The 27,605-nt window shown below is 47.1% G+C and overlaps 1 protein-coding gene across 1 annotated transcript in view; it reads right to left on the minus strand.

The window, feature by feature from the left end:
- CAAP1 (caspase activity and apoptosis inhibitor 1) overlaps positions 1-27,220 on the minus strand; it is a 459,525-nt gene extending 432,305 nt beyond the window's left edge. Inside the window, exons 1-2 of the mRNA XM_069630858.1 lie at positions 27,041-27,220; positions 26,470-26,643 (exon numbers count right to left, since the gene is read on the minus strand). Coding sequence (XP_069486959.1) covers positions 26,470-26,643; positions 27,041-27,085 — 219 coding nt within the window. The 5' untranslated portion in view covers positions 27,086-27,220. The remainder of the gene's footprint in view (positions 1-26,469; positions 26,644-27,040) is intronic.
- Between the last annotated feature and the right edge of the window lie 385 nt (positions 27,221-27,605).

Here is a 27,605-nt window from a genome sequence, read left to right on the forward strand (position 1 = left end):
GTGGCGGTACAGCAGGAGAGACGCCGGTTCTTAGGGGTCAAGAAGATGCTCTGAGAACTAAGCATTCCCTAGGCAATACTGTTTCCTGTACGGTTGAAGTTCACATTTAAGGGGAATCTGTACTTTTTCACGGTTCCCGAAGAGGCAGTGAAGTTTATAGAACTCAAATACCACTCAACGGCCCCCAGGTGGACCACATGGACATGGACAACGACTGATCCGGCTCCTATCTGCCTCCTAAGACTCAAACAAGCTAATAGCGTGCGCTCTTGTCTCTTGATCTATTACCTAGCACGCCCCAACTATGAAGCCGCTCTACGGCACCCAGCTCACCAGCAAAGAGACACTGGCTCACACTACTGTATATCTCCTTACTCTCCAGCTGAGCTGATCGGAATTACTGGCTTCATTTACTCAAGTTTGAACATCATTCACTGGCCCATATGTTCTCTAAGGGTACACTACGTTCTGAGGTCGTACAAAGCCGAACTCACATACCCTTGTGGTACCCCAATACTTCTTGCTGTTTTTTGTGGCACTGGCAACACGGCAACGGCACACCCCACTGCAGTTGCAACCTTATGTTGGTATTTGAACTCACATACCCTTGTGGTACCCCAATACTTCTTGCTGTTTTTTGTGGCACTGGCAACACGGCAACGGCACACCCCACTGCAGTTGCAACCTTATGTTGGTATTTTTGGTTGAAGTGGGCCCATGTTGGGCCGAAAGGGCGACCATTCCATGTTTGGATCGGTCTGTTGACACCCCTATCTTGAGGGGAGTCAAGGATGGGTGGATGTGGGAGGGAATGGGCGCCACTGGCCGTTAGTGTGCAGCAAAGGAAGGGGGGGTGGAGTGGGTTTGGGAAGTTATATTGGAAAAGGCAGAGGCAGACCAGCGGAACGCGCTATGTTGAGGCGCTTTAGCGATGACCAAGCAAACTACAAATGCATGCCACGGCAGCTGTGTTGGGATGTGTCCTAAATAACTGAAATGCCCACTACCATATGTCCTGGAATGTCCGGGGATCAAGTAACCACATCAAGGCTTGCAAAATCATGGCTTATGCTAATAGACATGGCTGCAGAATACTGCTCCTACAAGAAACGCATTCCAATGGCCGCCTGGCGGGGAACATGGCACCATCCTGGGGCCCCAACAGATACTTTACTTCCTACTCCACCCAAGCCATCACTTCGTGATGACGATGGTCCATAAATGTATTAAATTTATGTTACACAAGAGCTACATAGACCCCGATGGCCGATACGTCATATTACAATGCACCATAATAAACAGGGAGTATCTTATCGTGAACTCCTATGGCCCTAATGTGGACTCACTGGACTTTGTGGATACTGTGGCATCCATACTGCTGGGCTACGTGGGAATTCAAATTATATGGGGGGAGGGACATGAACCTCATTTTGGATACTGACCTGAACAGGACCGGGACTACCACCCGATCCCTCTCTGGAGCTGCACGTAGGCTAGACGGCCACATCACGACACTCAACATCCGTGAGGACACTATACCCCCAACGCCGCAAATATACTTGTTACTCATCCGTCCATGAAAGCTTCTCCAGAATAGACCTGTTCCTAGTGTCAGGTGAAGTCATGGGCAGGGTAGAGGGAGCACAGATTTTGACTCGTACATTGTCAGACCACGCCCCAATTACCATATCGGTGGAACTGGGGGCGTCTGTCCCAATATTTAGCACATGGTGCTTTAAATCTGAGGCCCTTAAGGACATTGTGTTCAAGACGGACATACTGGCTGATATTGAATCTTTCTTCGAGCATAACACCCCCCAGGCCACATCCATTGGAGTCAGGTGGGATGCCTTCAAAGCATATATCAGGCGGGGGGATGTCCATATCCAGGGAAGCGGGAGTCCTAAAAGCGATAAGAGCCGCCCTCTGTCGCTCTGAAACCAAGTTAGAACAGTTGGAACTGGAATGCTCAACTAATGCAGACCCCGCTAAACTTGCCCAAATTAGCGAAGAACTCCAGGCATATAACAAACTTGCCACCAATGAACTCCAATACTTTAGCCGCCCGCAAGCCGCTCGGAAATATGGTGAGGGCGACAGACCCGGGAAAACATTAGCGACTCTTAATAGAAGGGAATTGATTGCCTCTATTAAGGATAAACAAGGCACTCCACAGTGGGCCGACCAACAGATTTTAGACATCTTCACTGAATTTTACATGTCCCTATATTCCCAACCCGTTGACCACACTGAACAACATATGCGAGAGTTGCTTGACCAAATACCCACCATATGCATCTCCCCCTCCACCAGGGACCAACTGGACTCCCCGATCACCTTGGATGAGATAGTTAGAGCTATCTCAGACTTGCCCAAGGGTAAAGTGCCGGGCCCTGACGGTGTCACTGCAGAATTCTATCAAGAACACATTGCTATAAAGGCTCCTAAGTTGCTAGAGGTCTGGGATGAGTCGGTCCGAGTGTCCGTTCTCCCTCCCTCCCTGCGTGAGGCTGTCATAACGGTATTGCTCAAGCCCGGCAAGCCCGACGATGAATGTGGGTCATACAGACCGCTCTCTCTTATGAACCTCGATACAAAGATTTTTGCCAAAGTCATAGCGAACCGTTTCCTCACGATCATGACATACCTGGTCCATGAAGACCAAGCTGGTTTCGTACCAGGGAGGTCCACTTCCCATAACATCAGGTGTCTATTAAATGTAATGTCCCGTATTGACCAGGGTGGCACGCCGTAGCGGTCACACTCGACGCCAAGAAGGAGTTTGATATGGTCTTGTGGAAGTACATGTGGCTGGTGCTTGAGACAATGGGCATTGGCCAGAATATGATCGGATATATTAAATTATTATATACCTCCCCTGTGGCAAGAGTGCGGGCTAACTCCTTGACATCCAATCTGTTCACCCTCTTCAGGGGCACCCGACAGGGCTGCCCGTTCTCCCCGATCCTCTTTGCTCCAGCAATAGAGCCAATGGCGGATCCGAGCACGCCATGCCCACAGGGGAATAAGGCTAAAAGACACACCCCGAAATCATATCCCTTTATGCAGATGATGTAATACTATACATCAGGGACCCCACCAGTCATCTCAACCCCATACTACGAGACATCCCGCGAGTAGGCACCCACTCAGGGTTCACAATTAATTATTCGAAATCTGAGGTGTTTCCGCTCACCAACTCCACCCAACAACCAGCCACTGAATATCCTCTCCATTGGTCCCCCGATGGAATTATATATTTGGGAGTCCAGATATCTTTAACTAAGTCCACCCTGCTCGCAGATAATTAATTACCTGTCCGGAGCACAACTAGTTGAGACAAAAATCCTGCGGTGGCGATCTCTACCACTGTCAATGGCTGGGAGACTCTCCCTCATCAAAATGGTCCTCCTTCCCAAGTTGCTCTACACCTTCAGCAACATACCTATATGGCCCGTGGGGAAATATTTCACTAAACTACATACACTATGTGCATAGTTCCTGTGGTGTCCTGTCAATTGGTCGACTGCAATTTGGTCGACTGCAATTTGGTCGACACCATTTGGTCGAATGCCAAATGGTCGAATTTTTTTTTTTTTTTATTTAAATATTTTTTTTGTGGGTTTTCGTGTGGGGAAAGAAAAAAAAAAAGACAAAAAAAGGGGGTTGGGGGGGGGACCCCCCAAAAAAAAAAAAAAAAAAAAAAAAGGGGTAAAAAAAAAAAAAAAATTCGACCATTTGGCATTCGACCAAATGGTGTCGACCAATTGTCCTGTCGACCAAATGTTTTCGACCAATTGACTGGTAACCAGTTCCTGTGGCATTGTTAGGGAGAATTCTCTGTTTAGGCTGAATTTCCTAACCTAGTGAGTCCCCCAGCAGCTTTGCTGGATTTCTGGAGTTTGTTTTTTTCCATCCTGCCAAGAGTGAGACTCTTTTTCTCCCACTCTTGGACATGAATGTGGTTAATTCCTTTGAATGTCAGTGTGTTCTATGGGCTATGGGGTCTTTTACTCCATAGGGTCTCATACGTTTTGCTATGTGTGTTACAATGCACCCTCTGTGCCGTAACACTGGGGCATCCTAGCGGATCCCCACCATAGACTCCATACCCGGGGACTGACTACTGTCTCCCCGGGAATGTAAAGTCACCATTGGCTTTACTAGACCTAAATTTACTAACAGAGCTAGTACAAACCATCCTATTGTGGACGTACTAGTAGGAGTAATTCGATTACTCCTGGGTCTGTTATTCGAGGGGGCACTGTCCCGTCCCCCCTCGTCGAGTTTTGGCTGGTGGCAGTGGAAACTACTTGATATATTCGACCCCGAATATAACCCTATGGGATTCTTCCCATTGTTGGAGGTTAATACTTTTTCTCGTTAATCTCTAACATACCACCGGTTTATTTATCTTCAATAAATCTATCGGTTGGTATTTTCTGCCAGAACTCGGTTTTTAAAATGGCGTCTGTGTTCGTCTCTGTGACTCCTAAACCAAAGGTTGAGCCCTTTGTTCCACTTTTGGCAGGCCTCTACACAGAGGCCCTCCAAAGTGGTGCCATTCTGTCTGGGTACCACAGGGGATGTGGGAGGGGGTTTAGGCACCCTGGACTGAGTTGCCTTGCCAACTCAAGTCGCACTCTGGTGTGATTGGCCCAAGTGGTGAGCCACCCCGCTCACCACTTAGCGTTTTTTGATTGACAGCTAGGCTGAATGAATGGGGGTTTTCTGCATAAAAGCAGGGCTTTTGGGACTGGATCTTCAGAAGTCGCCACAGGACCCAAGAATCCGATGAGGGTAAAGCTGAGCCGACCTGCAACGACGACACCTCCGGTGGAGCCCTGCTGAACCGACTCACCACTTCCCGACGACAGAGGAGATCTCCCTGCCGGAGAGTCTCTTCCCCTGACTGGTGGGAACAACCAGTCCCCTTTGCTTTTTCTTCGCTCCAGGACGCAGTGGTCGAATTGCCCGTGCAGAGCACCTCGGCAACCGGATAGCCACTATCCCTGTACCGCGACCAAAAGGTGGTGCCTTGTGACGGAGCACTCCGCGGCTGGTCTCTTCCCTGGTGGTGCAACGATCTTCAAATTTCCTTCGACGACGAGATCATCTCTTCTCTTGGCAAAGACCCGACGTGCATCCACCACCAGGAACAACTGCCCCCGCCGGAGCTGTCTCTCCACAAACAAGGTACTGTGTCCGCCTGGCTTCCCTTTCTGCCGGATAGAGTGAGGTGTCTTAATCCTCGCCTCTCCATTGGGTCGCCTCCAAGCTTTCTTAACTTTCTGTTCTGAACTGGTCCAATCTTTCCATAACAATTTGCGATAAAGACTCGAAGCGCATTTTCCACTGAGACACTTTTTTTTGGGACATATCGCCTTGCCTCTCTCCGAGTGGGCCTGGCCTCTGAACTTTGTGATCTGCAGTAGACTCTGCCTTACTTGCCTTGCATTTGTTCATAAAAGTGTTGGTGCCGAGTGATTTCATAACCTGCCTTTTTCTCTCCCGTCCTAACGAATACTAGAGTGCCATCTATGTTAAAGCATACACCTCTGTCTGCAAATAAGTGATGCCGTTGAACCTAGACTTGTCGAACTATTGCTAGGGGGATTGATCTTTTTCTTATAGTAATTGTGATTGAAGTTGTTCGCCGTATTAGTGCCCGAGTGTTTTTCATAGATGTGTTTTTATAAATAAATAACTATATGTCTTTACACCGAAGCCTTGTTCCGTGTTTGCATGTTCTACTGTGTAAATTGCCCTATTTTGTCTACTCCACATACTGCCTAACTCTTCTTGAGGGAAGTCTGACTGCTCAGCCACAGCTACCAAGTGAATCTGTGTGGTACAGACTGCTACCAAGTGGGTTTACTGCCAAACACCTGTAGTCCTAAATCTTTTGCAGTGGTCCCAGAGGGAACTGCACAGGTTTCCGCCTAACAGGCATTCCGGGGCGGTGCGCAAGAAATGGGCCGATATGTCGTTCCCATACAACCAAGGGGGGTTCACTGCTCCCAATCTAACACTTTATTGGATAGCGGCTCAACCCCAACACGCCTCTCACTGGTCCTCTGGCTCCCCAACCCAGCCGCATGTTAAATTCGAAAGCTTGGTAGCGGCAGGAATCAACATAATGTCCCTCATACTACACCAGTACTATGTACCTGACTCTCTCATCGACCCGATTGGTGCCACCCTGCGTGCCTGGGCTCGTCTGCTGCACTCAACAGCAGAACCCCCCCCATACTATAAATGGCTACCATTGTGGGCCTTCCCCTGTCTGGAACCAACACACAACATCGCTCTAGCTCGACATTGGGGGGCTCTAGGCTACCAGGCGTTGACTGACTTCTACCCCGATGGCAGGTTCATTGACCCCCAGACATGGATACCGGGCCATACTGGGTCTGCCTTGGAGACCCTCCAATATTATAGGCTCTGAGCTGCATTCCGAGCTACATGGCCCTCCTTCCCCAATGAACCCCCTGACACCCCAGCGGTCACCTACATTGCCAAATCGGGCGGCGCCCGTGGCGTCGTCTCCGCTCTGTATAAGATATCACAGGAGACCATCCCGATTCAGACTCCCGGGGTGCGCGATGAGTGGACGAAGGAACTATGCCTGGAGATCTCCGACCAGATATGGGAGAAAATGTGCTTACATACTCAAAAGGTTCCCCTCAACTTCCGCTACCTTGCCATGCAGTATAAACTACTGAACGGACTATACTATACACCCTGCAGGACCTCTAGGTTTGCCCATACCACTACACACTCCTGCCCCCGCTGCAAGGCGGAGAAAGTGGATCATCTACATATATTCTGGACTTGCAATAAACTGGGAGAATTTTTGGAAAGAATCTAGAAACTCTCGCTGAAGTAATTGACACTACAATCGACACGGACCCCTTAGGGATCCTGTTTGGGGTGTGGGAATCAGATTACACCAGACGCATGGCTAAATTTCTCAATATAAGCTGCATGGTAGTGTAGGGGAGGACTGGTCCAAGAGACCCTCCTCGCCCACGTCTTCTCCCCAGGTGAGGGCCAATGGTTCATTGGGCGTCCCCTCATACCACCCGGGCCCAGGTGGTGGAGTGTCCACCTGCTGACGACATTGCCCACACGTATCGATTGCCCACATATATTGAAATTAGCTAGGCCCAGAAACCATTTTCGCCTACCAAGGATGGGGTGAGCTCAGCGCACTGTAGCGCGGCCCCCACCCTCGGAGGGTTTCAATTATCCCTGTTGCCGCAGCTCCCTGGCAGATCCGCTGCAAGCACGTTCCCACGAGCAAGACGGACATGAGCTAACACAATACACTGACACTGTAACATTTCACTGTCCGCAGTGTATCACTGCTCCCAGAATGACCCGGTCGGCGGGGCCTGGGTGATGGGAAGGTCTGCAGAGCAGGCCTCTGATGGAAGAGGAAAAATGCCCAGATATAAATGTAAAAAACTACTTGTTGTATTCTCTCCATACAAACCATGTATACCAAAGATACCTGTAGAATTGTGTAGTTAGTGTACATAACACCAGCCATGAAGGACCCGCACCCCTACAGGGGTGTGCAAATGACAAAAGCATTCCAGGGGAGTGGTCCTTGGATGTATCATTAAAAACCGTACACCCCGCGGTCCTGCACCATACCTGAACTAATGCTGCTACAGTACACAAGAAGACGAGTGTAACCATGCAGGGGGCACCTGTGAGAGGTGTGCGAGAATGTACTCGCCACGTGTGTTTGTTCAACGCCCCTTGCTTAACCGCCACCGTCACATACGGCGGCGGGTCATTTTCTGTGTGCTGCACCAACCGTAATGCTACCTCATTTATTGCAAGATGTATATGCATATAGTTAAATGATGTGATTGTTGAAATATAGTGTACTAATAAGGCACTCAGACTGAATATAACTGAAATACGTTCAGCAAAGTGAAAATGTGCGTTTTCAAGTAATTCATACAAATATTATACAGTGTTCTAATGATTGTAAATGTTTACACCTCCAAAGAACCGGCAACACGGGAGGAAGATACCTTTGCAGAAATATGCAAGGCCATTCCCCTCCCACCCTGCGAAGACTGGCCATTCCCCTCCCACCCTGCGAAGACTGCCAGAAGCATGAGAACAGAGGCCCGCGCCGCGCTGCCCCACCTCCCCCAACCAGACTGGAACCGCTCCACAGATGCGCAGCCCCCCTTTGCAGCACCGAAGGCCACGGGCCGCCACCTTCATTATTTACAGCCCAGCAGTAAACCTCGGCCTGAACCCACACATCCAAAGGCGCCCCCTCGTAAACCCCACAACCCACCAGATCGTCCCAGACTTATGGCCCTGTGCAATGAGGATACCCAACACTGTGGCAACACACAGCGACACATTTATAACCACATCTAACAACCGTCCCATGCCCCAAAGCTTAGCCCCTCAACCTATGGCACCGGTCAACAGGGCGCTGGTAACCATGCCCTGATGAATGACCATTAGACCTCTCACAAGGTGCATTCCTCCTGTGTTGCATTGACCTGTAGAATAACCTATCGGAAGATTTACTAAAAGAAGATAATAATGCAATGACTGAATGACTGCGGTGTGCATGGCCTAGGGCAAAGAAGTCAGGAAAAGACATTCATCTCTGACACTGGCCGCGAAGGCACAACAACACCGCCCGGATGAACTCTGCCAACCTGTCAGGCCCAGCCCTACCCACGAGGCTGACCAGTGACGTTCTTCAGCCACGACCAACCACCTCGCAGCAGCACCTATAGCTAGTCATCGCCACCCAATCCCATTGAACTTGTGCCCCCTATAGTATGTAGGTTCTCATGACGTTTTTTGTGATTATATACGCCTGTCTTTGCTATTGTCAGACAGAGCGCTCTCGGAGTTTGCAGAGTTCTTTGCATGCCCTATTCTGATTGATAAACTCCCACTTAAGCTCACCGGCACTCTGTCTTGGCTTTATTCCCTACCTGGGAGAGTCCTTCATTGTCTCTCATTGCGGGGAGGATCGTGCTGGCTGGGGACGCTTGCTTTCAGTGGTGACCCCGAAAGCGTGATCATTACTATTATTTTTTCCCGATCTAACGCTAACGTCCCCTTTTGGCACGAGAATCTCCGGTCGAAAAGGGATACGCACGGTGAGCCGGCTCCGGGAGGCTGGCCGCCAACGGCGACCGGTACACTAAGAAGTGCGCACTCAAAAGAGAGGGGGTACGGGATCCCAGTTGCAAAATCCCCTTTGAGTACCGCTCGCCGGAGCCGGGGCTGACTGTTGAGCTGACGGCGACACTGCCTGGACGGACCCAGTTTCGGAGACTATCGGTTCAAGACGGGCACGTGAGTATTGAGTGCGAGCGACTGTAAAGGGAGCGGGGAGAGAAGTGTAGGACAGGGAACGAAGAGAGGGTACGCAGATCTACTAAGGATCATTCTAAAATTTCCTTGCTTTTTCTTCACATATGGCCATTAGGATTAAGAGGTGAATAAGAGATAAAAGTGACGGGAACCTAGCTCCGAAAGGGGGTGGAAGGCGGCGCCGCATAGTGCTATCTTGACTAGTACTGGGAATATATGAATAAGTGGAATAGAAGAGAAAAAGTGTTCAGCAAAAGGGGGCACTGAGAATATATTAGAAACCACTATTACTTCTTTTCTTTTTCTTTAGGGTTAGGGGGAAAAATAAATGTGAGATTAGTACAAAGCTAAGGGGGAAAGTAAGAGGGAGAGAGTCCTACTACAAGAGGGAAGAGGAGACCAATACATATATATATGCACATCTATATATCGGAATAAGAAGGATAGGGACAGCCGGCTAGGGAGGAAAGGGAGGGCAGCGTGAATTGTGAATAAGAGTGTTACTGAGAGGTGTGTGCACCTCGTATGTGTCAGATGACAAGTTGATGTTGTAAGTGTGTAAACTGGTTATAAATGTACAGAAATGGAATGGTCATGGTAAGTGTGACCGGATAGGATTTCTGCTGAAGAGATAAAACGACAAGGGGGAGTGAGTGTGTGCCTATTTTGGTTTCCGGGTCGATGTTGTCAAAATAACTGATGGATTGCTCTTGTATGTGCCCCCCCAAAGAGAAGAGAATAGCTACTGTGTACAGCCAGTTGTGAATTGCGCAGGAAGGGGGCAGAGCACAGAGGAGCCCATTATTGACTGTGAGGTAAAAAACGAAAACAATATTGGTAAGAGGTTTACATTGTAATTGTGGACACACAGATAGAAAGAAGCACTAGGGGAACACACAAGATGGGGGCCGAGACACCCTTGTCGCACATTTGTAAGAATTTACCAGGCCACGCGGAGCGGATTAAGAAATATCATGACCAATGGGTGACCGAGTTAAAGGGGGAAGGGTTACCCCAGATTTGGCCTGAGGGAGGGTCATTTGATAAAAGTGTTCTGGACACGGTGGCCACATGCATTTTTCTAAAGTACAAGGGGAAGCAGTTGCAGAATAGGAGAGAAGTATTAGATCTTTGGAGGTTATTTGAGGAAATACCACCTCCTAAAGCACCAGCGTTAAATCCTGACCTCCCGTCCACCACCGACAATCCATTGATGATACAGAAAGATGTTAACGAAACATCAAGTGTAGCGCCACCAATAGAGGTAATAAGTTTGTACCCGATATTAAACAAGCCTGTGCCCGCAGAAGGGTACAGTGACCCCACTTATGTACCTCCCCCGACAGCTACTACACCCCACCAGCCCACGGCACCCCCGCCATATGAAAGCACAAGGGAGCGAGCCCAGGCAGGTACACAAAGGGTAGACATAGAGAAGCTTACAGATGATTTACAATCAAGAAAGATGAGCTCTCAAGGATAAAAGACATATGCGAACGAACAGCATTAGATGCAACCAGACCAGGGCGTACGTCTAGAGCGCCAGGTGAAAATAGAAAGCCCGAAGAGGGGTGGAAAAAGGGCGAGATCCTGTTCAGAATTGAGGAAGAACCGACACGAATAATAGAAGTAGGGACACGAGAGGGAGATGTTGATAACGAAGAAAGGCTTGGGGGGGATTAGAGAGGAATTACTATGTGATATAAGGGACGAGTTAGAAGAAAGCGACAGGTTGAGTATGGCGATGGGAGGGGGAAGCGAAGGGGAGGAAGGTACATGTTCGATCAGAACATTGGACGATGAGTGGACGGGGCGATTGAGGAACAGGGTGGGGAAAATGGCATCACTGGGTACATCAGCGGTCAAACCGGGTCCAGATGGAACGACAAAAGGAAGGCTACAGCTCCCATTGATACATAGGGGAGGAGGGAGGCCCAACTATATCCCATGGGCTCAGATGGATAAAGCCAATCTACTAAAGTTATTGCCCCCGTTGTCAGGAGGGGCAAGCAAGTGGATATACGCCTTTGAGAAGCACACTGCCGGGGTACCCCTAGCAATAGGAGACGTGAAGAGCTTGCTCGTATCAGCGGTGGGGGATCAGGCCGAGAGAGTATGGGTTAAGGCCGGTTTCCCGGGAGTAACACTAGACTGCGACCGCCATGATGGAGCCTCCTTTAACACAGTGCGTGCAAGGGTGTGGGATGCCTTGCGGGAAACATTCCCGGATACGCCAGACTTACAGTCAGTAATGCAGTGTACAATGAATGATGGGGAGGAGGCTATGGATTACATTTTTCGGGTCCAAGAGATGTGGAGAGCAGAAACGGGTATGCCCTGGTATCAATCGACATCCTTATTCTATTTTATTATAAAAAGAGGGCTCCCCAAAGAAGTGCAAAAGGCGCTCGATAAAATAGCTGGTATTGAAGCAAAGGGGTGGCTTGAGATCCAAAGCATAATAGTACACCATTGTAAAAGAAGGAACGGGAGAAGGAAATGGCACAGAAGAGATTGGCAGATGAAGCAAAGCTAGTGCAGACAAAGTTGGTGAAGGTCGCAGCGGCTGTAGCCGCACTCCCCCACTGCAGGGAGGGAGATGAGGAGGAGGAGGGGCTGACAGCAATACAAGGAAGAGTGGCAACTAATTGGGCAGGAGCAGGACAGCGGCAGTGGAACGAACAGGAACAAGGTGGAGGTCCGCAGTGGCAAGAGTGGACCCCTCGAGGGGGACGAGGTGGGTACAGGGGCCGAAGGGGAGGTGGATCGGGATATGGAGGAATGGGAGGAAATGGATGGCAGGGCCCTAGAGGTGCGCAAGGGAGTTGCTGGAACTGCGGAAGATGGGGGCATTACTCTAGGGAGTGCAGAACCAGGCCTAACAATGGGTTCCAAGACGGAGGACAGTATGGACTCCCCCACCCGGGGAGCCCATACGGTCTTCCCATGGGACAGCAACAGCCGAGAAACCCAGGACAAGATAACACTGAGCAGCAGCAGGGGCCCCAGTATAGAACACAGGCCCACCCACAAAATAATGACAATATGGAATACACGCCAGGCAACCCTTTTGCAATAACAGCAAATGGAGCCCCTGCACCAGCACCCTACAACGGCATGTCAGTGGTTTCAGGAAGTGTCTTTAATCAGGGGGGGGCGATGAGACATCCCGCATAGGACAGCCCACAGAGAACACTTGCGTGTCCAGTTCTATCTACAACCTACAATTCCGCAGAGGAACCATTGATTGGGGCGCAGATAGGAGACAAGCAGTTCATATTCATGGTTGATTCGGGAGCGGAAAAATCATGTATCAGGGAGGGCCGGTTCCCGTTATCTAACAGGAAGTTAGAGACGCAGGGGTTCTCTGGGGCTGTAATTGAAGTTCCTTACACAGAAGCATTGGATGTAACAGTGGGGGGTAAAACTGTAAAGGCACCCTTACTGTATTACGAGCATTCACCCATAAATTTATTAGGGAGGGATCTCCTAAGCAAACTTAACATGACCATATCATTCACTGAGAGAGGTATAGTGTGCTCTACACCCGGGATATGCCCCTTGCGTGCAATGTTGGTAGTGCAAGCCTACACGACCACACTGGAAGTACGAGGATTACCAGAAAATGAAGAAATGTTTATTGAAGGGCTAAAGACATTGGCCCTCATAATTCCAGAGTTAAGAAGAATGAACTGGAGGATTCCAGCGGAATTCCTCTTCCGCCCCATAGTGTGCCCTGACACTGCACCCGGAACAGTGGTACCGTTGGACTTGCACGCTGTACAGGTATCAGCAAAAAGAATTGCTGTGATTGGAGTGGATAGGGCAGGATGTGAGTGGCGCACAGTACTGTGTACAAATGCCAACATCGCCCTACGAGAGGTAACAGATGAGGATCTCTTCTCAGATACAGAAGGGGATGGTGAGATAGTAATGGAAATAGCAATTCCCTGTGACATTTTGATTCAAGCCAGGGAAACCCCCGTCCAACTGATGGCAGTGGTAGGAGCACCACCGTCATTCTTTGATGATGACATGAGGCTCGTACCAAATAATTTGTGGACATCAGGCCCCCATGATGTAGGGCTGTTGCATGGAGTGCAACCTGTGGTAATAAAACTAAAGCAAGGAGCGATTTTACCCCGAGTAAAACAGTATCCATTGTCCCGTGAGGCTGAGGAAGGGATAAAAGAGACCATCAATGCACTATTAGCACAAGGAATCATAGTGCCCTCGACCTCCCCATGTAACACATGCATTTATCCAATTAAAAAAGCAAAAGGAGGGTCTTGGAGGATGATACAGGACTTACGCCCCCTAAACGATGTAATTCAGAAAGAGTTCCCTTTGGTCCCGAACCCTGCATCCATATTATGCAGCATTCCGAAGATGGCATCACATTTCACAGTAGTGGATTTGAAAAACGCATTTTTCTCAATACCCCTTGCCGAAGAGAGTAGATACCTTACAGCATTCACACTAGGGGGGAAAAGGTATGAACACTGCAGACTACCACAGGGATACTGTGAGAGCCCGAGCATATTCAACCGCATATTGCATGAAGACTTGGGAAACCTATCAGTTGCGAGTACAATCATTCAGTACGTAGACGATTTGTTAGTGTGTGCACAAGACGAAGAAGCATGTAGAAAGGATTCAACAACGCTCCTGACACTATTGGCCAATAAGGGGTACAAGGTAGATAAGGAGAAATTACAGTATTGCCTGACAGAGGTCTTATACCTGGGACAGCTGATATCCAAAGATGGAAAAAGAATAATTCCCGACAGGGCAGAAGCGATAAGGTCAGTAGCGGAACCCACAACAGTAAAAGAGATGCAGAAATTCCTGGGAATGTGCAACTATTGCCGAGCATGGATATTAGATTATGCAGCATACACCAGACCCCTACTGCAAGCACTTAAAGAAGCACAACAGGACAATAAAAAGATCGAATGGACAGGAGAAATGAGTACGTCATTTCAGTCATTAAAAGAGTTAATTTCAAGTGCTCCAGTGCTAGCCAACCCTGATTATGGACGCGAATTTTACCTATTCTCACACTGCAAGGGAACACTCATGACAGCTGTTCTGACACAAAAGACGTCCTTAGGATACAAGCCTTTGGCTTACTATAGTGGCACTTTGGATGCCGTAATGCAAGGCCATTTCGCGTGCGAGCAATCGCTCGCTGCAGCCGCGTTCGCGATTGAGAAAAGTGCCACAATAGTAATGGGTTGCCCAGTAACATTGTTTGTGGAACATTCATTGTTTGCAATACTTGAGAGGTCAAAAAGCACACTAACAACACAGCGGGCAACAGCATATGAAATAATATTGTCCAGCACCAACATCCATGTGGTAAGATGCAAAACAGTAAACCCCGCGACATTCATTTCAGAAACCTGCACGTTAGAGGACATACAAGACCACGATTGCGCAACCTATACAGGAGAAAGAGAGGGGGACACAGTGGTGTGTGAGAACGCTCTGAGCGAGGGGGAAGTGTACTTCGTGGATGGGTCTGCATCGATTGATGTGGACACAGGAGAAAAGCATGTTGGGATGGCGGTGGTGAGATTAGAAGACGGTGAGTATGAAACACTAGTGCAGCACCGCCTCCCATCACATTACTCCGCACAAGCAGCAGAATTGATTGCGCTCATGGAAGCGTTGCATGCAGCAAAAGGTTGCGCAGTAACCATATACACGGGCTCAGCTTACATGACAACAACAGTGCATGGAGGTCTAGCAAGATGGGGGCGGAGGGGATTTCGGCGGGCAGACGGAACACCAGTACAGCATGCAGAATTGTTGAAAGAATTAATTGAGGCCCTACAAAACCCTACTGCAGTGGCAATAGTTAAGTGCCAAGCCCATACGTCCAACACAGACGTTGTATCTTTGGGAAACGCGGCAGCGGACGCCGCCGCCAAGGAGGCCTCCTATTTTCAGAAATATGAAGCAGGTGAGTACGTGATACAGCACAAAACGAACGAAGAGCCCCCAGAAGGGTACAGTATGATGCCCATATCCCAAATACTAGAATTACAGGACGGGGCTAGTGAAGATGAAAAGTTGATGTGGACAAAACGAGGGTGCAGCAAGTCGGGAACAGACTTATTGTGGCGGCAAAATAACTCAGGAAAGTTAGTAATGCCAATGAAGCTACTAGAAATTGCGTTCCAGCAACTACACTTCCCTGCGCACAATACCAAACAGCACATTGCAGCCGAAATACAAGAAGAATGGTACGTACCCTGTCTCCAGGAGCACGTATCTCGATTAGCAATGGAATGCACAACATGTCAGATCTACAATTCAGGAATGACATTACGAACACTCCGGGGAACTATCCCAAAACCCATTGGCCCATTCAGAGAGCTGCATATTGATTATGCGGACATGGGGGAAAGGTGTAATGGCGCGCGATACATGATCGTGGTTGTGTGCCCATTTTCAAGGTGGGTGGAAGCAGGTCCGTGTGCACGACCTGATGCCAAGAGCGCTGCGAAATTCCTAGTGAGGGAAGTGTTCCCGCGCTGGGGGATTTGTGACGTAATTCGCTCAGACAACGGCACACACTTTGTGAATGAACTCTTCAAGGAGGTGACAACATTATTGGGAATAAAACATAAATTGTGTTCGATTTATCATCCCCAAAGTAATGGCGTAGTAGAGAAGATGAACGGACTGTTAAAGGGCAGGCTATCAAAACTATGCTTTTCATTGAAGAAGAATTGGATATATTTTCTGCCCCTTGCGCTATTTGAACTGAGAAATCAGCTGAGTAAGGATCACCATTTGTCCCCGCACGAAATCGTGACTGGGAGACGAATGCACACGGCACACTCTCCACTGCGCGAACGCTCAGATGCACACAAGAGCGCTGCGATATTGGGAGAAGAATTCACAGACTATTTGAAAAAATTGACAAGGGCAGCGCACGCAATATCAAAGCAGCTCTCCCCACCCCTCACTAGGGAGGAGGAGAACATAACAGGGTCTGTGACAGAGCCCGAGCAACAGCTACAGCTAATGCCGGGCGAATTAATATATGTCAGGAGTTTTTTGCGTCGATGGAATGCACCACGGTTCCACGGCCCATACGAAGTAGTTTTCTCCACGCCCACCGCAGTAAAAGTGAAGGGTTTACGGTATTGGATACACTTGACAGATGTGCGAAGAGCATATAGCAATGTGCGAGAGGAGGTAGAAGAGGAGGCACAAACAACAGCAACAGATGCAACTGAATGAAATGAATGATTATTAAGTTGTGTATGTGCGTCAGCAATGGACGTAAATGAGAAAGTGATTGATAAAATATACCTGTGTTTTTTGCCGTATAAAAAAAAAATATATATATATATATATATATATATATATATATATATATATATATATATAATGATAATAAGGGGGGGTTTTGTTTAGAAGTATATGTGATTAATGAAGTGATCAGACTATGATATGTTGATACCCTTATCTGTGAATACCCTCCCCTGCAACCCTCCCCGCTTCCCTTACCTGTCAACGTATATATTGGCACTAACGGTGCCAACAACAATGTTTACACACATGCACTTAATGCACTTTTATATCTCAAACAGGAACTACCATGGCATCTAACAGGCAGCCTGCAACGGATAGAATTAGTAGAATGAGAGAATTAATAACTGAGAGATGCATATATTCGTATGAGTGCGGATTATCTGTGTGTATTACAACGTTTTTTATGTTAATGTTTGGTCTGGTTACATATTGGTTTGTAGCGTTCATCTCTATCGAGATGAACGAGGGGGGAGGGATTAACAGCACTGGGATTAACAGCACCACTGGGACCAATGTAACTGCAAGTGCCAATATGAGGGAAGGTGATTTTCTGGTATGGGATGGAACTAAACTTGTATGGGGTTATCACACCACACCATCCAATACTGTCATATCTGAAAAGAAAGGGCCACAGGGTGAAATGCAAAACAACACAATGTCCCCACCTGGGATGCAAAGGTTTAATGCTCGCAGTTTAAATGACCGAAACCCATCTGCTATATCATGGTTGTACAATACGCCTACCAGTCAACCAGCCCCCGTCTTAAAAAACAACCTGCAAGATAATGTAAAAGACGAAAATGAAAAAATGCTAGCAGCACACGAAATATTGTACGAGGATTGGGCTAAGGGGGGCGGGAATGAGAAAGGGGGGTCTATTCTTTCCCTCGCCCAGGAGGCTGGGAAGTACATGAGGAATAAGAACAACGGATGGAGAAGGGACACCGGGAGGGGGAGATATGATGAGTATTATGGGTTAGGATTAGATAAAATGGAAGACCCACGACACCCCCACCAGACAAATAAGTGGTATGCGGATATGAGTGCCACCGCAAAACAAACAACAAATGAAAGCCGTTATGTGTGCTCCCTCATTCCTCATGCTTCAGGTACACCCAAAGTACTATTACCCAAAGAGTTGCCAATTGTGGATGCCCAATGTCTCCTTCATCTGACGTTATGCAGGATTAAGAACACCTTCCAGGCACATGAAGTTACTTTTAAAATGATGCAGAACGAGAAAACTTGCTACTCAAAACCAGTAGGGGTGGTATGCCTGGAGGAACCATTTTTTGTAATACAGGGGACACTTTTTTCAGACAACAAATGGAAGGATGAAGAAGTAATGTGTAAAGTTGAAGCGTTGAGAGGTGTGGCGCCAGAAAAACTGCAGTGGATAGAAGAAACGTGCACACCAGTATGGAAGGAACACATTTCAAAACTAACCTGGGTAACTGCCATTGAAAAACCCTTCAAACTCCAAAGCGAAATAGACTATGAACTATGTTTCAAAGGAGAGGGGAAAACCGCAATGGGAACAAATAAGAACTGTAACAAGACCCTCACCATCCCAGATCTGAGAAAAGGGACAGCGGCCCTGATGGACATGTATTGGGTATGCGGCAATCAGGCATACCTGCACCTTCCCCCGTCATGGAGTGGCAGCTGCTCAATGGCCACTCTGCACTCAGCCCTAATGGTAATACCAGAAAGCCACATTGATGGAAGCAAAAGGACACAGGAACGCATACAACAGAGTGCAGCCCAGCCGACTACAGAATCACAAATGTATGTCCTGTCTTCCGGGAACCAGGGAGAGGTGCTGACCCGTAACAAAAGAGCATCAAATTACATATCAAAGGCATCATCAGAACTGTTGGCTCAGATCCCAGACAGATATCGATTATTTAGCTCAGCAGAAACATTCTTCGCTTCACTCGTCTCAAGTGTCCAAGCAAGGGCAAACGCAAAATGGCTCCAGATAACACGATGGGAACTGATACAACTGGCTAATGACACTGAAGAGGGGTTTAACGTCATCAAGGTGGAACTAAGGGCTTTACGGCTGATGACAATGCAAAACCGGTATGTCTTGGACCTGTTAACGGCGATGGACGGAGGTGTTTGCCGAAAAATCGGAAGTGCCTCCTGCACTTTCGTACCTTCCGAAGATGCCGAAAACTGCTCCCTGTCCCATGTGATCGAAGCAGTGCATAACCTAGGAGAAAAAATGAAGATGGAAGGCGGAGCAGAAGACAGTACATGGTTCAATGATCTTTTTTCCTGGGTCCCCTCATGGCTTGGAGTAACTATGAAATTTTTGATGCCAGCTGTGGTGTTCCTCCTCTTTATTTTTTGCCTGTGCCAGGTGGGTCTTCGATGTTGTGCTAACGCAGTGCCTAATGGTGCAATGATGATGGTGACAATGGGCAACACCCGGGGTACAATGCAAGCCACGCAGGAAGTACAGGTACAAACAGGGACTGATGACACACCTAGGTATCAACTAGTGCCTAGGTACCACGACAAGGACATTATAGACAAACTATGGCACACCACCATCAGAGAACCACGCATACTAGAATGGTATGAGGAGGTATGGGTAGACTTGGAAGGAGACAGCGGATGTATATACCTGACCTGTACCCCAGATGAATATGCTAGGAGGGGTGAGTGCTTAAGGGGGGTGTGCAGAGCCTGGATGCCCATAAAAGGCACACCAGCATGGGATGAGGCAGTTATGAACGAAGAAGAGTGCAGGAGATTGAATGAGTTAAAGAATTTGTTACTTAAGTAACGAAAGGGGGGAAATGTAGGGGAGGACTAGTCCAAGAGACCCTCCTCGCCCACGTCTTCTCCCCAGGTGAGGGCCATGGCTCATTGGGCGTCCCCTCATACCACCCGGGCCCAGGTGGTGGAGGGTCCACCTGCTGACGACATTGCCCACACGGATCGATTGCCCACATATATTGAAATTAGCTAGGCCCAGAAACCATTTTCGCCTACCAAGGATGGGGTGAGCTCAGCGCACTGTAGCGCGGCCCCCACCCTCGGAGGGTTTCAATCATCCCTGTTGCCGCAGCTCCCTGGCAGATCCGCTGCAAGCACGTTCCCACGAGCAAGACGGACATGAGCTAACACAATACACTGACACTGTAACATTTCACTGTCCGCAGTGTATCACTGCTCCCAGAATGACCCGGTCGGCGGGGCCTGGGTGATGGGAAGGTCTGCAGAGCGGGCCTCTGATGGAAGAGGAAAAATGCCCAGATATAAATGTAAAAAACTACTTGTTGTATTCTCTCCATACAAACCATGTATACCAAAGATACCTGTGGAATTGTGTAGTTAGTGTACATAACACCAGCCATGAAGGACCCGCACCCCTACAGGGGTGTGCAAATGACAAAAGCATTCCAGGGGAGTGGTCCTTGGATGTATCATTAAAAACCGTACACCCCGCGGTCCTGCACCATACCTGAACTAATGCTGCTACAGTACACAAGAAGACGAGTGTAACCATGCAGGGGGCACCTGTGCGAGGTGTGCGAGAATATACTCCCCAGGTGTGTTTGTTCAACGCCCCTTGCTTAACCGCCACCGTCACATACGGCGGCGGGTCATTTTCTGTGTGCTGCACCAACCGTAATGCTACCTCATTTATTGCAAGATGTATATGCATATAGTTAAATGATGTGATTGTTGAAATATAGTGTACTAATAAGGCACTCAGACTGAATATAACTGAAATACGTTCAGCAAAGTGAAAATGTGCGTTTTCAAGTAATTCATACAAATATTATAAAGTGTTCTAATGATTGTAAATGTTTACACCTCCAAAGAACCGGCAACACGGGAGGAAGATACCTTTGCAGAAATATGCAAGGCCATTCCCCTCCCACCCTGCGAAGACTGCCAAAAGCATGAGAACAGAGGCCCGCGCCGCGCTGCCCCACCTCCCCCAACCAGACTGGAACCGCTCCACAGATGCGCAGCCCCCCTTTGCAGCACCGAAGGCCACGGGCCGCCACCTTCATTATTTACAGCCCAGCAGTAAACCTCGGCCTGAACCCACACATCCAAAGGCGCCCCCTCGTAAACCCCACAACCCACCAGATCGTCCCAGACTTATGGCCCTGTGCAATGAGGATACCTAACACTGTGGCAACACACAGCGACACATTTATAACCACATCTAACAAGACAGGGAGACTTGTACCGTCCGTCCCATGCCCCAAAGCTTAGCCCCTCAACCTATGGCACCGGTCAACAGGGCGCTGGTAACCATGCCCTGATGAATGACCATTAGACCTCTCACAAGGTGCATTCCTCCTGTGTTGCATTGACCTGTAGAATAACCTATCGGAAGATTTACTAAAAGAAGATAATAATGCAATGACTGAATGACTGCGGTGTGCATGGCCTAGGGCAAAGAAGTCAGGAAAAGACATTCATCTCTGACACTGGCCGCGAAGGCACAACAACACCGCCCGGATGAACTCTGCCAACCTGTCAGGCCCAGCCCTACCCACGAGGCTGACCAGTGACGTTCTTCAGCCACGACCAACCACCTCGCAGCAGCACCTATAGCTAGTCATCGCCACCCAATCCCATTGAACTTGTGCCCCCTATAGTATGTAGGTTCTCATGACGTTTTTTGTGATTATATACGCCTGTCTTTGCTATTGTCAGACAGAGCGCTCTCGGAGTTTGCAGAGTTCTTTGCATGCCCTATTCTGATTGATAAACTCCCACTTAAGCTCACCCGCACTCTGTCTTGGCTTTATTCCCTACCTGGGAGAGTCCTTCATTGTCTCTCATTGCGGGGAGGATAGTGCTGGCTGGGGACGCTTGCTTTCAGTAGCTAAGAAATGCATACTTCAAAGTTGGAAAAGCCCCTCCGCACGGTATTTCAGAAAGGGTTGTGTTTGCTCACATGGTCTCGGAACTGTGAGGAAGAATACCTCACCATGCTCCCTGCTCATTCCCCCCCCAAGAACATTTGGGCCGAATTCAATACCTAACTCAACAATCAAGAGGAGAGGACATTCGAGAGTGGCTCGTCCCCTAACCCTTCAAGAAATGTTTGCATGTCATGATCCATTGTACTCAGCTCTCCCCGACGTGCCATATGTCTATTGCTGTGGTTAATGCATTGCTTTTATTGTACTTGCTGTATACATAATGAACTTTAACGTGATTGTCTGTTGTAAACCTCTGCCAATAAAAATAAAAGTTTTTTAAAAAAAAGAAATATGTTAAGCAAACACTGTTTAATTGTACCTCTTTGCCCCTGCTGCCCCTCTTGCACAGAGGAATACAAATTACAGAATGCAAAATAACGCAAGCTTAAAAATGACTTGTTTCACAAAAATACTCTCAGCATTTAAAGCCCCAAAACAAACACATTTTAACTGTCTCTCCATTCTGTGTTATTCGACATAAGGCAATTGAGAGACAGTTCAAATGTTTTTGTTATGAAAAAAGGCACAGACTTGGATATTTATTTTGAGCTTTATTTTGGCTTTCCGATACAAAAAAGGTACTGGCCCCTCAGTGTGTCTCCTGCCTAAAATAAATATAACAACAATGTAATCCTATGGGAAAATTACATCTCCCGTTTGCTGGGGTGAAATCTCCCTCTCAAGGGTTCCAAAATGTTGGCATTTCTGGACATAGCTGCCTAACCTCTGAGTTTAGCCCGGAGACTCGGGGTTTTTACGCTCCTCTCCTGGGAAGAGCATGGAGTCTCTGGGTTTCCAATCCATTATCCATGTCTGTTACTGTTCAAACATCTAACAGGCTTTCTAAGGTATGGCAAAGAAAGGTAAGCTGAAATCGCCGCCTTGTGGCTATAATAGTAAATCAAATATGCAGAAACGTCCAAGAAATAACTGTTATTCTAACGTAGAAGAAACACATACATTGCACATTTTTGTGTAGTGCACAATTATCATTGGTATGACTTTTGAGCTTATAGAGGATTTTTTTTAAAAATGTATATATCGCACAAACAGCCCTAAAGCACTCTATCATACTCAAAGCAATGTTTAAGTCACAGAACCAACATAAAGAGGCTGGAAGGCTGTCTCCGAATGGAATGGTGCGTTGCACTGTAAAAATGGTAAATGCGAGTTTTGAGGGCACAGGCACAGTTTAATTTGGTGCAGTTTTGTGCAAATAGCAATCACACAATCGATATAGTTTAAGGAACTGCAGCAATTAATTTAGTGCAACATAGGCAAATAGCTTTCTTTAGGGAAGGCAGCTGTGTGTGCATAGATTATAACAGAAATAGGTTTTCTAATAGAAATCACATTTACTGCATTACACTGTAAAGTACAAACTGCAAACGTGTTTCTAATGACAGCTACAACAACTGAGTTTACCTTTTTGACATGTGGGGTGGCATGTGTGTGGAGCCTTGTAAAATTGGGCGGAGTCTTGTGTGGATATAGCAGGGCAGACTGCTCAGGGTTTTTTTATTTTCAAATGTAGGCAGGTATGGGTCTGGAGCATTGCTGTCCGAGCAGGGTTGTTTATCTCCACACATATCAACATTCTGGAGCACCTGACAAGGAGATGTTGCCACTGAAAGCGGGAGGAATTAATTTTCCCAATGGATTGCATTGGGTTTAGAAATATTTTAGGCGAAACAAAGTTAAAAAAGCAATATTTGTAATTGAAAATAATGAGTCTCCCGACTAAATCGGAAGGGGTGGCATGCCTGGTGTCTTTCACAGGAATCCTGTGATCTCTGCTGAGTAAAGAGAGCGGCCGCAATTTATTGTAGTCCTAATAAACCCGGTGGTTTTGTGCTCTTCGCCTGGCACTCGGAGAGGCATGAAAAACCAGAGGCTCTGGGACAACTCCAGAGGTACATGCCAACTCTCCCGATTTAGGCAGAAGACTTGTGTATTTTCGTTTAAATAATTGCTATTTTGTACTTACTCTCGCCTAAAATAAATGAATCCCCAACGCAATCCTATGGGGAAATCCCTTTCTCCCACTTTCTGAGGCAAAATCTCCCCCCAAATGCTCAAGAATGTTAGCAAGTACATACTTGCCAACCCTACTGATTTAGGCAGTAGGCTACTGCTATGTACGCCTACAGATATGGGTGACAGATTCTATTTCCTTTTACAGTGACAGGTAATTTATGTGACTCTAAGGCAGGGTGCTTGAGAACAGCCCAGAACAAAAGCACGCAACACATTTGTTTGTCTTTGCAGTGGGCGGGTAAGTGATTACTTTGAGTGATGGGCTCAGACCAATCCAGTGACCTCACAGCTAAATGACTCTGCCCTGCACTCTGGCCGGGACAGGCCTTAGGTGAACCACCGGTGAAGGCAAGTGGTAGAGCGTACCACCATCATACAGCACAGGGATGTCATTTCACCAAAATGCCAGGGGTAGCGGAAGTGACATCACACGACCCTTGACCCCCTGATGACATCACAGGAAGTGATGGCATTTGACCCCACCCCGAAGTGATAGCACGGGAAGCGATGGAACACAACCTTTCACCCATTGACAAAACAGGAAGTGGCATCACATAGCATTGTACACTACAAAAAATATGGTTACGATATCACTATAATGTGATGTACATTTCATACAAGAATGGATCGCCATATGTATCCTTAAGATCAGTGTGTATAGGCCCATATTACCAAATTACTGTGAATGCAAGCAGTCGTCCATGACCAAATGATAATGATGTGTTATTATATAGCACGTACGCAGAAGAGCTTTATATAAAAAAAATATACACCCAATATCACCCAACCTGTGTTGGTACTCATTTATCGACCTCAGAAGGATGAAAGGCTGAGTTGAGGCGTTTAAAAACAGACTAAATCAGTGACTCACCCCCTGAAGTGTGCCCGAAATAAACCTTTAATGAGTCTAGCAATTATTGTATAGAATTCCAGAAAGACACATTATTTGGTATTCCTATTCTTTCTTATTTAGGGTCAGTGCTCAAAGTGTTTGACTTGTGGCACTCATGTTCTTATTTTTCTTCTTTTTTTAAGGGGCCTGAACATGAATGCCAGCCACTCCGAAGTAAAGAGCCACATGGTGCTGGCCACAGCGCAGGAGCTTGCATTTTTTTAGAGGTCGTAAGGGAGACCTCAGAGGTCACAGTTGGAACCTCTGGCGACCCCTAAATGACGTCCCTGACACAGCATATGCATATCAGACTGAGGAGGGTATCAGTCTCCATGTTGTTCAGTTATTCATCTTGCACTGCAGGAATAAATATGCATACATGCCAACCCTCCCGATTTAGGCGGGAGACTCCCGATTTTTAGGTGAAAAATATTGCTATTTTTCACGATCTCCTGCCTAAAATAACTGTAGCTGCAATGCATTCCAATGGGGAAATATGCATCTCCCGATTTCCTTGTGAAAATCTCCCTCCCCAGTGCATCTGAATGTTGGCATGTATGAATATGTATTGGCCAGGCTGCTGTAACATGGCAGTGGAACGTTGCCTACCAACTCTGTGCGATTACCTTCTGTGAAGTTAGGTAATTGAATTTGGTGTTAACTTACCATTCACAATTATATATTTGAAACATGTGAACATTGTTCCATGTTGTGCTGTTTGATGGGTTATGTATTTTAGAATGCTGCAGTGGTGCCAACAATGTATGTTTTGTATTTTCCTGTGATGTTATTGTTATGCGAAGTATTATTTTTTAAACTTGAAAACTCCTACATATTTTTGGTCACAGAATGTTGGCAAGCATGAGGTTAGGCAGATCTGATCCACCCACCAAAGTTTCTGTCAAGATGGCAGGAAAATAAAAACAAACACATTGTGCGGAGGAGGGAGGGGGGCTGGGAGTGTTGTGTCTCTCAATGGAGAGGGGTGGGGATATATGGAGATGGAAAACATCGAACTAATTCCTGAAGTGGAGGTTGGGTCCTCACAAGGAAGGCGAGGAGGTGCGTGGAGGTAATTTAAATGGGAGAAATAAAAGAAGCTATGTTAAAACAACGTCTATTTTCATGTTTCTTTTATCAGCTGGTAAGGATGAAGTAGGTTTCCATACTTTCCTTCACGTATAATTGGTAACAAAAACATACAACAGCGATTTCTGTTACATAATGCGTGCCACCTTCTAAGGAAAGAAACATGATGGTTTGTAAATCTGATGTGTCCACCAACATGGCTACCAGTACCCACACATTAACTCAGCGGCGTAAGCACTCTAGCTCTTTTCATCCTGCAACTTCAGCAAACTTTAACGTCCTAAAAACCCGTTGAGAGTAACGAGAGTCTAGCACTATATATATCGTAATATTTTTACTTCAGGTTCTTGTTTAACAGTGGCGCGTGCGCTTTGCCATATGCCTTGATATAGTGAGAAATTGAATATTATTCTTGTTTCTTGGTGGGGAATATTGAACAGTATTATAAATACGTAAAATTGTTTTTTTTTTTTGTATCTGTGGAGGTACTGAAATCACTGTTACTTTTACTTTGGTTTTACTGCTTGGTGTATCAACTGTCGCATAGCCACCATAACCGTTCCAAGATGGCTGCTACTGTCAGCTTTAGTCCTCTTTCTATATCCACACCGCGTCAGTTCGCCTGGTCTCTTTTAAACATTATATTTTCGAGATGTCATGTGGGACAGTCGGGCGTGTGAAAGTGTGACCCCCTGGTCGCATGCTATCAGGCGGCTGGCTTGTCTCATGCAATGCCATGCACAATATGACACGTAGAAAGGATCAGTTGTCACAAGTCCTCACCTGAGACTTTGGGCTGCTGTGGCCTTGTTCGGCCCCGCTCCTCCGGCGCTTTCTCTCACCGCTACTGTTGCTGTGGTTCTCTCCAGTGCCAGACCCATCAGCCGAGCTGTGTCCTTTTCGCTTTCTTTCTTTCGAGGCCTTCTTGCCCGCCATTGTACGATGTCTGTGAGCTGCCTAGAAAATAAAAACTCGTGAAATCAGGAGCTGGTCGTGTTTCTTGTGGGTGTCTCGAAAGAAAACACATTAGCGCTGGGTTACTCCCAGCAGGGCAGGGCTGCGGCGCCCAAGGGAAGGAGCGGGCGGTGGCAGCAGATGCAGCGCCGCTCTCTATGATACCAAATTCATTAAGTAAGGGGTGTAGAAGATAATCTTTTGGGATAAAGAGCGACACCTGGTTATGTTCAGGCCAGGGGCAGACACCCTGCTTCCTGTTATGCAAATCGTTTAACAACGAACATGAAAAGAAAACCAACTTGGCCGTTCTGTTTGCGTATTAAAAAGTAATCGTATATTTAACAAGATTGGGTGATGACGATGCTTTTCGGTGGATTATTCAGAGTTTACTTTTTACCGTCCTACTCCGAATCCTAGTTGTACGTCTGACAACGTGAGGCATCCTTAGCGAAGGAGTGGATAGATGCTTAAAGGTTGTTTATCGTCCCGAGTTTTCATCTGTTCCTATTCGTTTTTAAAAAAAAGATAACCGTCGCTGAGTGTATAGTTTATGATGTCACAATTTTCCTCTGTCTGGCTCCATCTGACTTTTTCCCAAGCATGTCACTAGTGTTGCAAGATGTTCTCCGCACAGCAAGAAGGAACTGTAGATTGGTATTGGGTTATACGCTGAGTGAGCAGCCCTTTGTAATTTGAAAGCTACAAAAAAACGAGTTTAAAGTTGAGAAATTGATAGATTGGCATGTGCTATGACAGCAAGCTGACATCTAGTGCTTGGCATTGGAAACCAACATGCATTTTTTTTTTTTTTTTTATTTATTAAAATTTTTGTTTTTGATGCAAACGCATCTTTACAAAAAGAAAAGAAAAAAAATACAAATCAGATCTTCCAGTAATTCATTCACTTATGACATTCTATCCATGATTAAACAGAAATAAAAAGCTATTCTTATAGTATTGAT

Source organism: Ambystoma mexicanum, chromosome 6q (genome assembly GCF_040938575.1).
Source record: "Ambystoma mexicanum isolate Mex_15411 chromosome 6q, UKY_AmexF1_1, whole genome shotgun sequence".
Lineage (NCBI taxonomy): Eukaryota > Metazoa > Chordata > Amphibia > Caudata > Ambystomatidae > Ambystoma > Ambystoma mexicanum.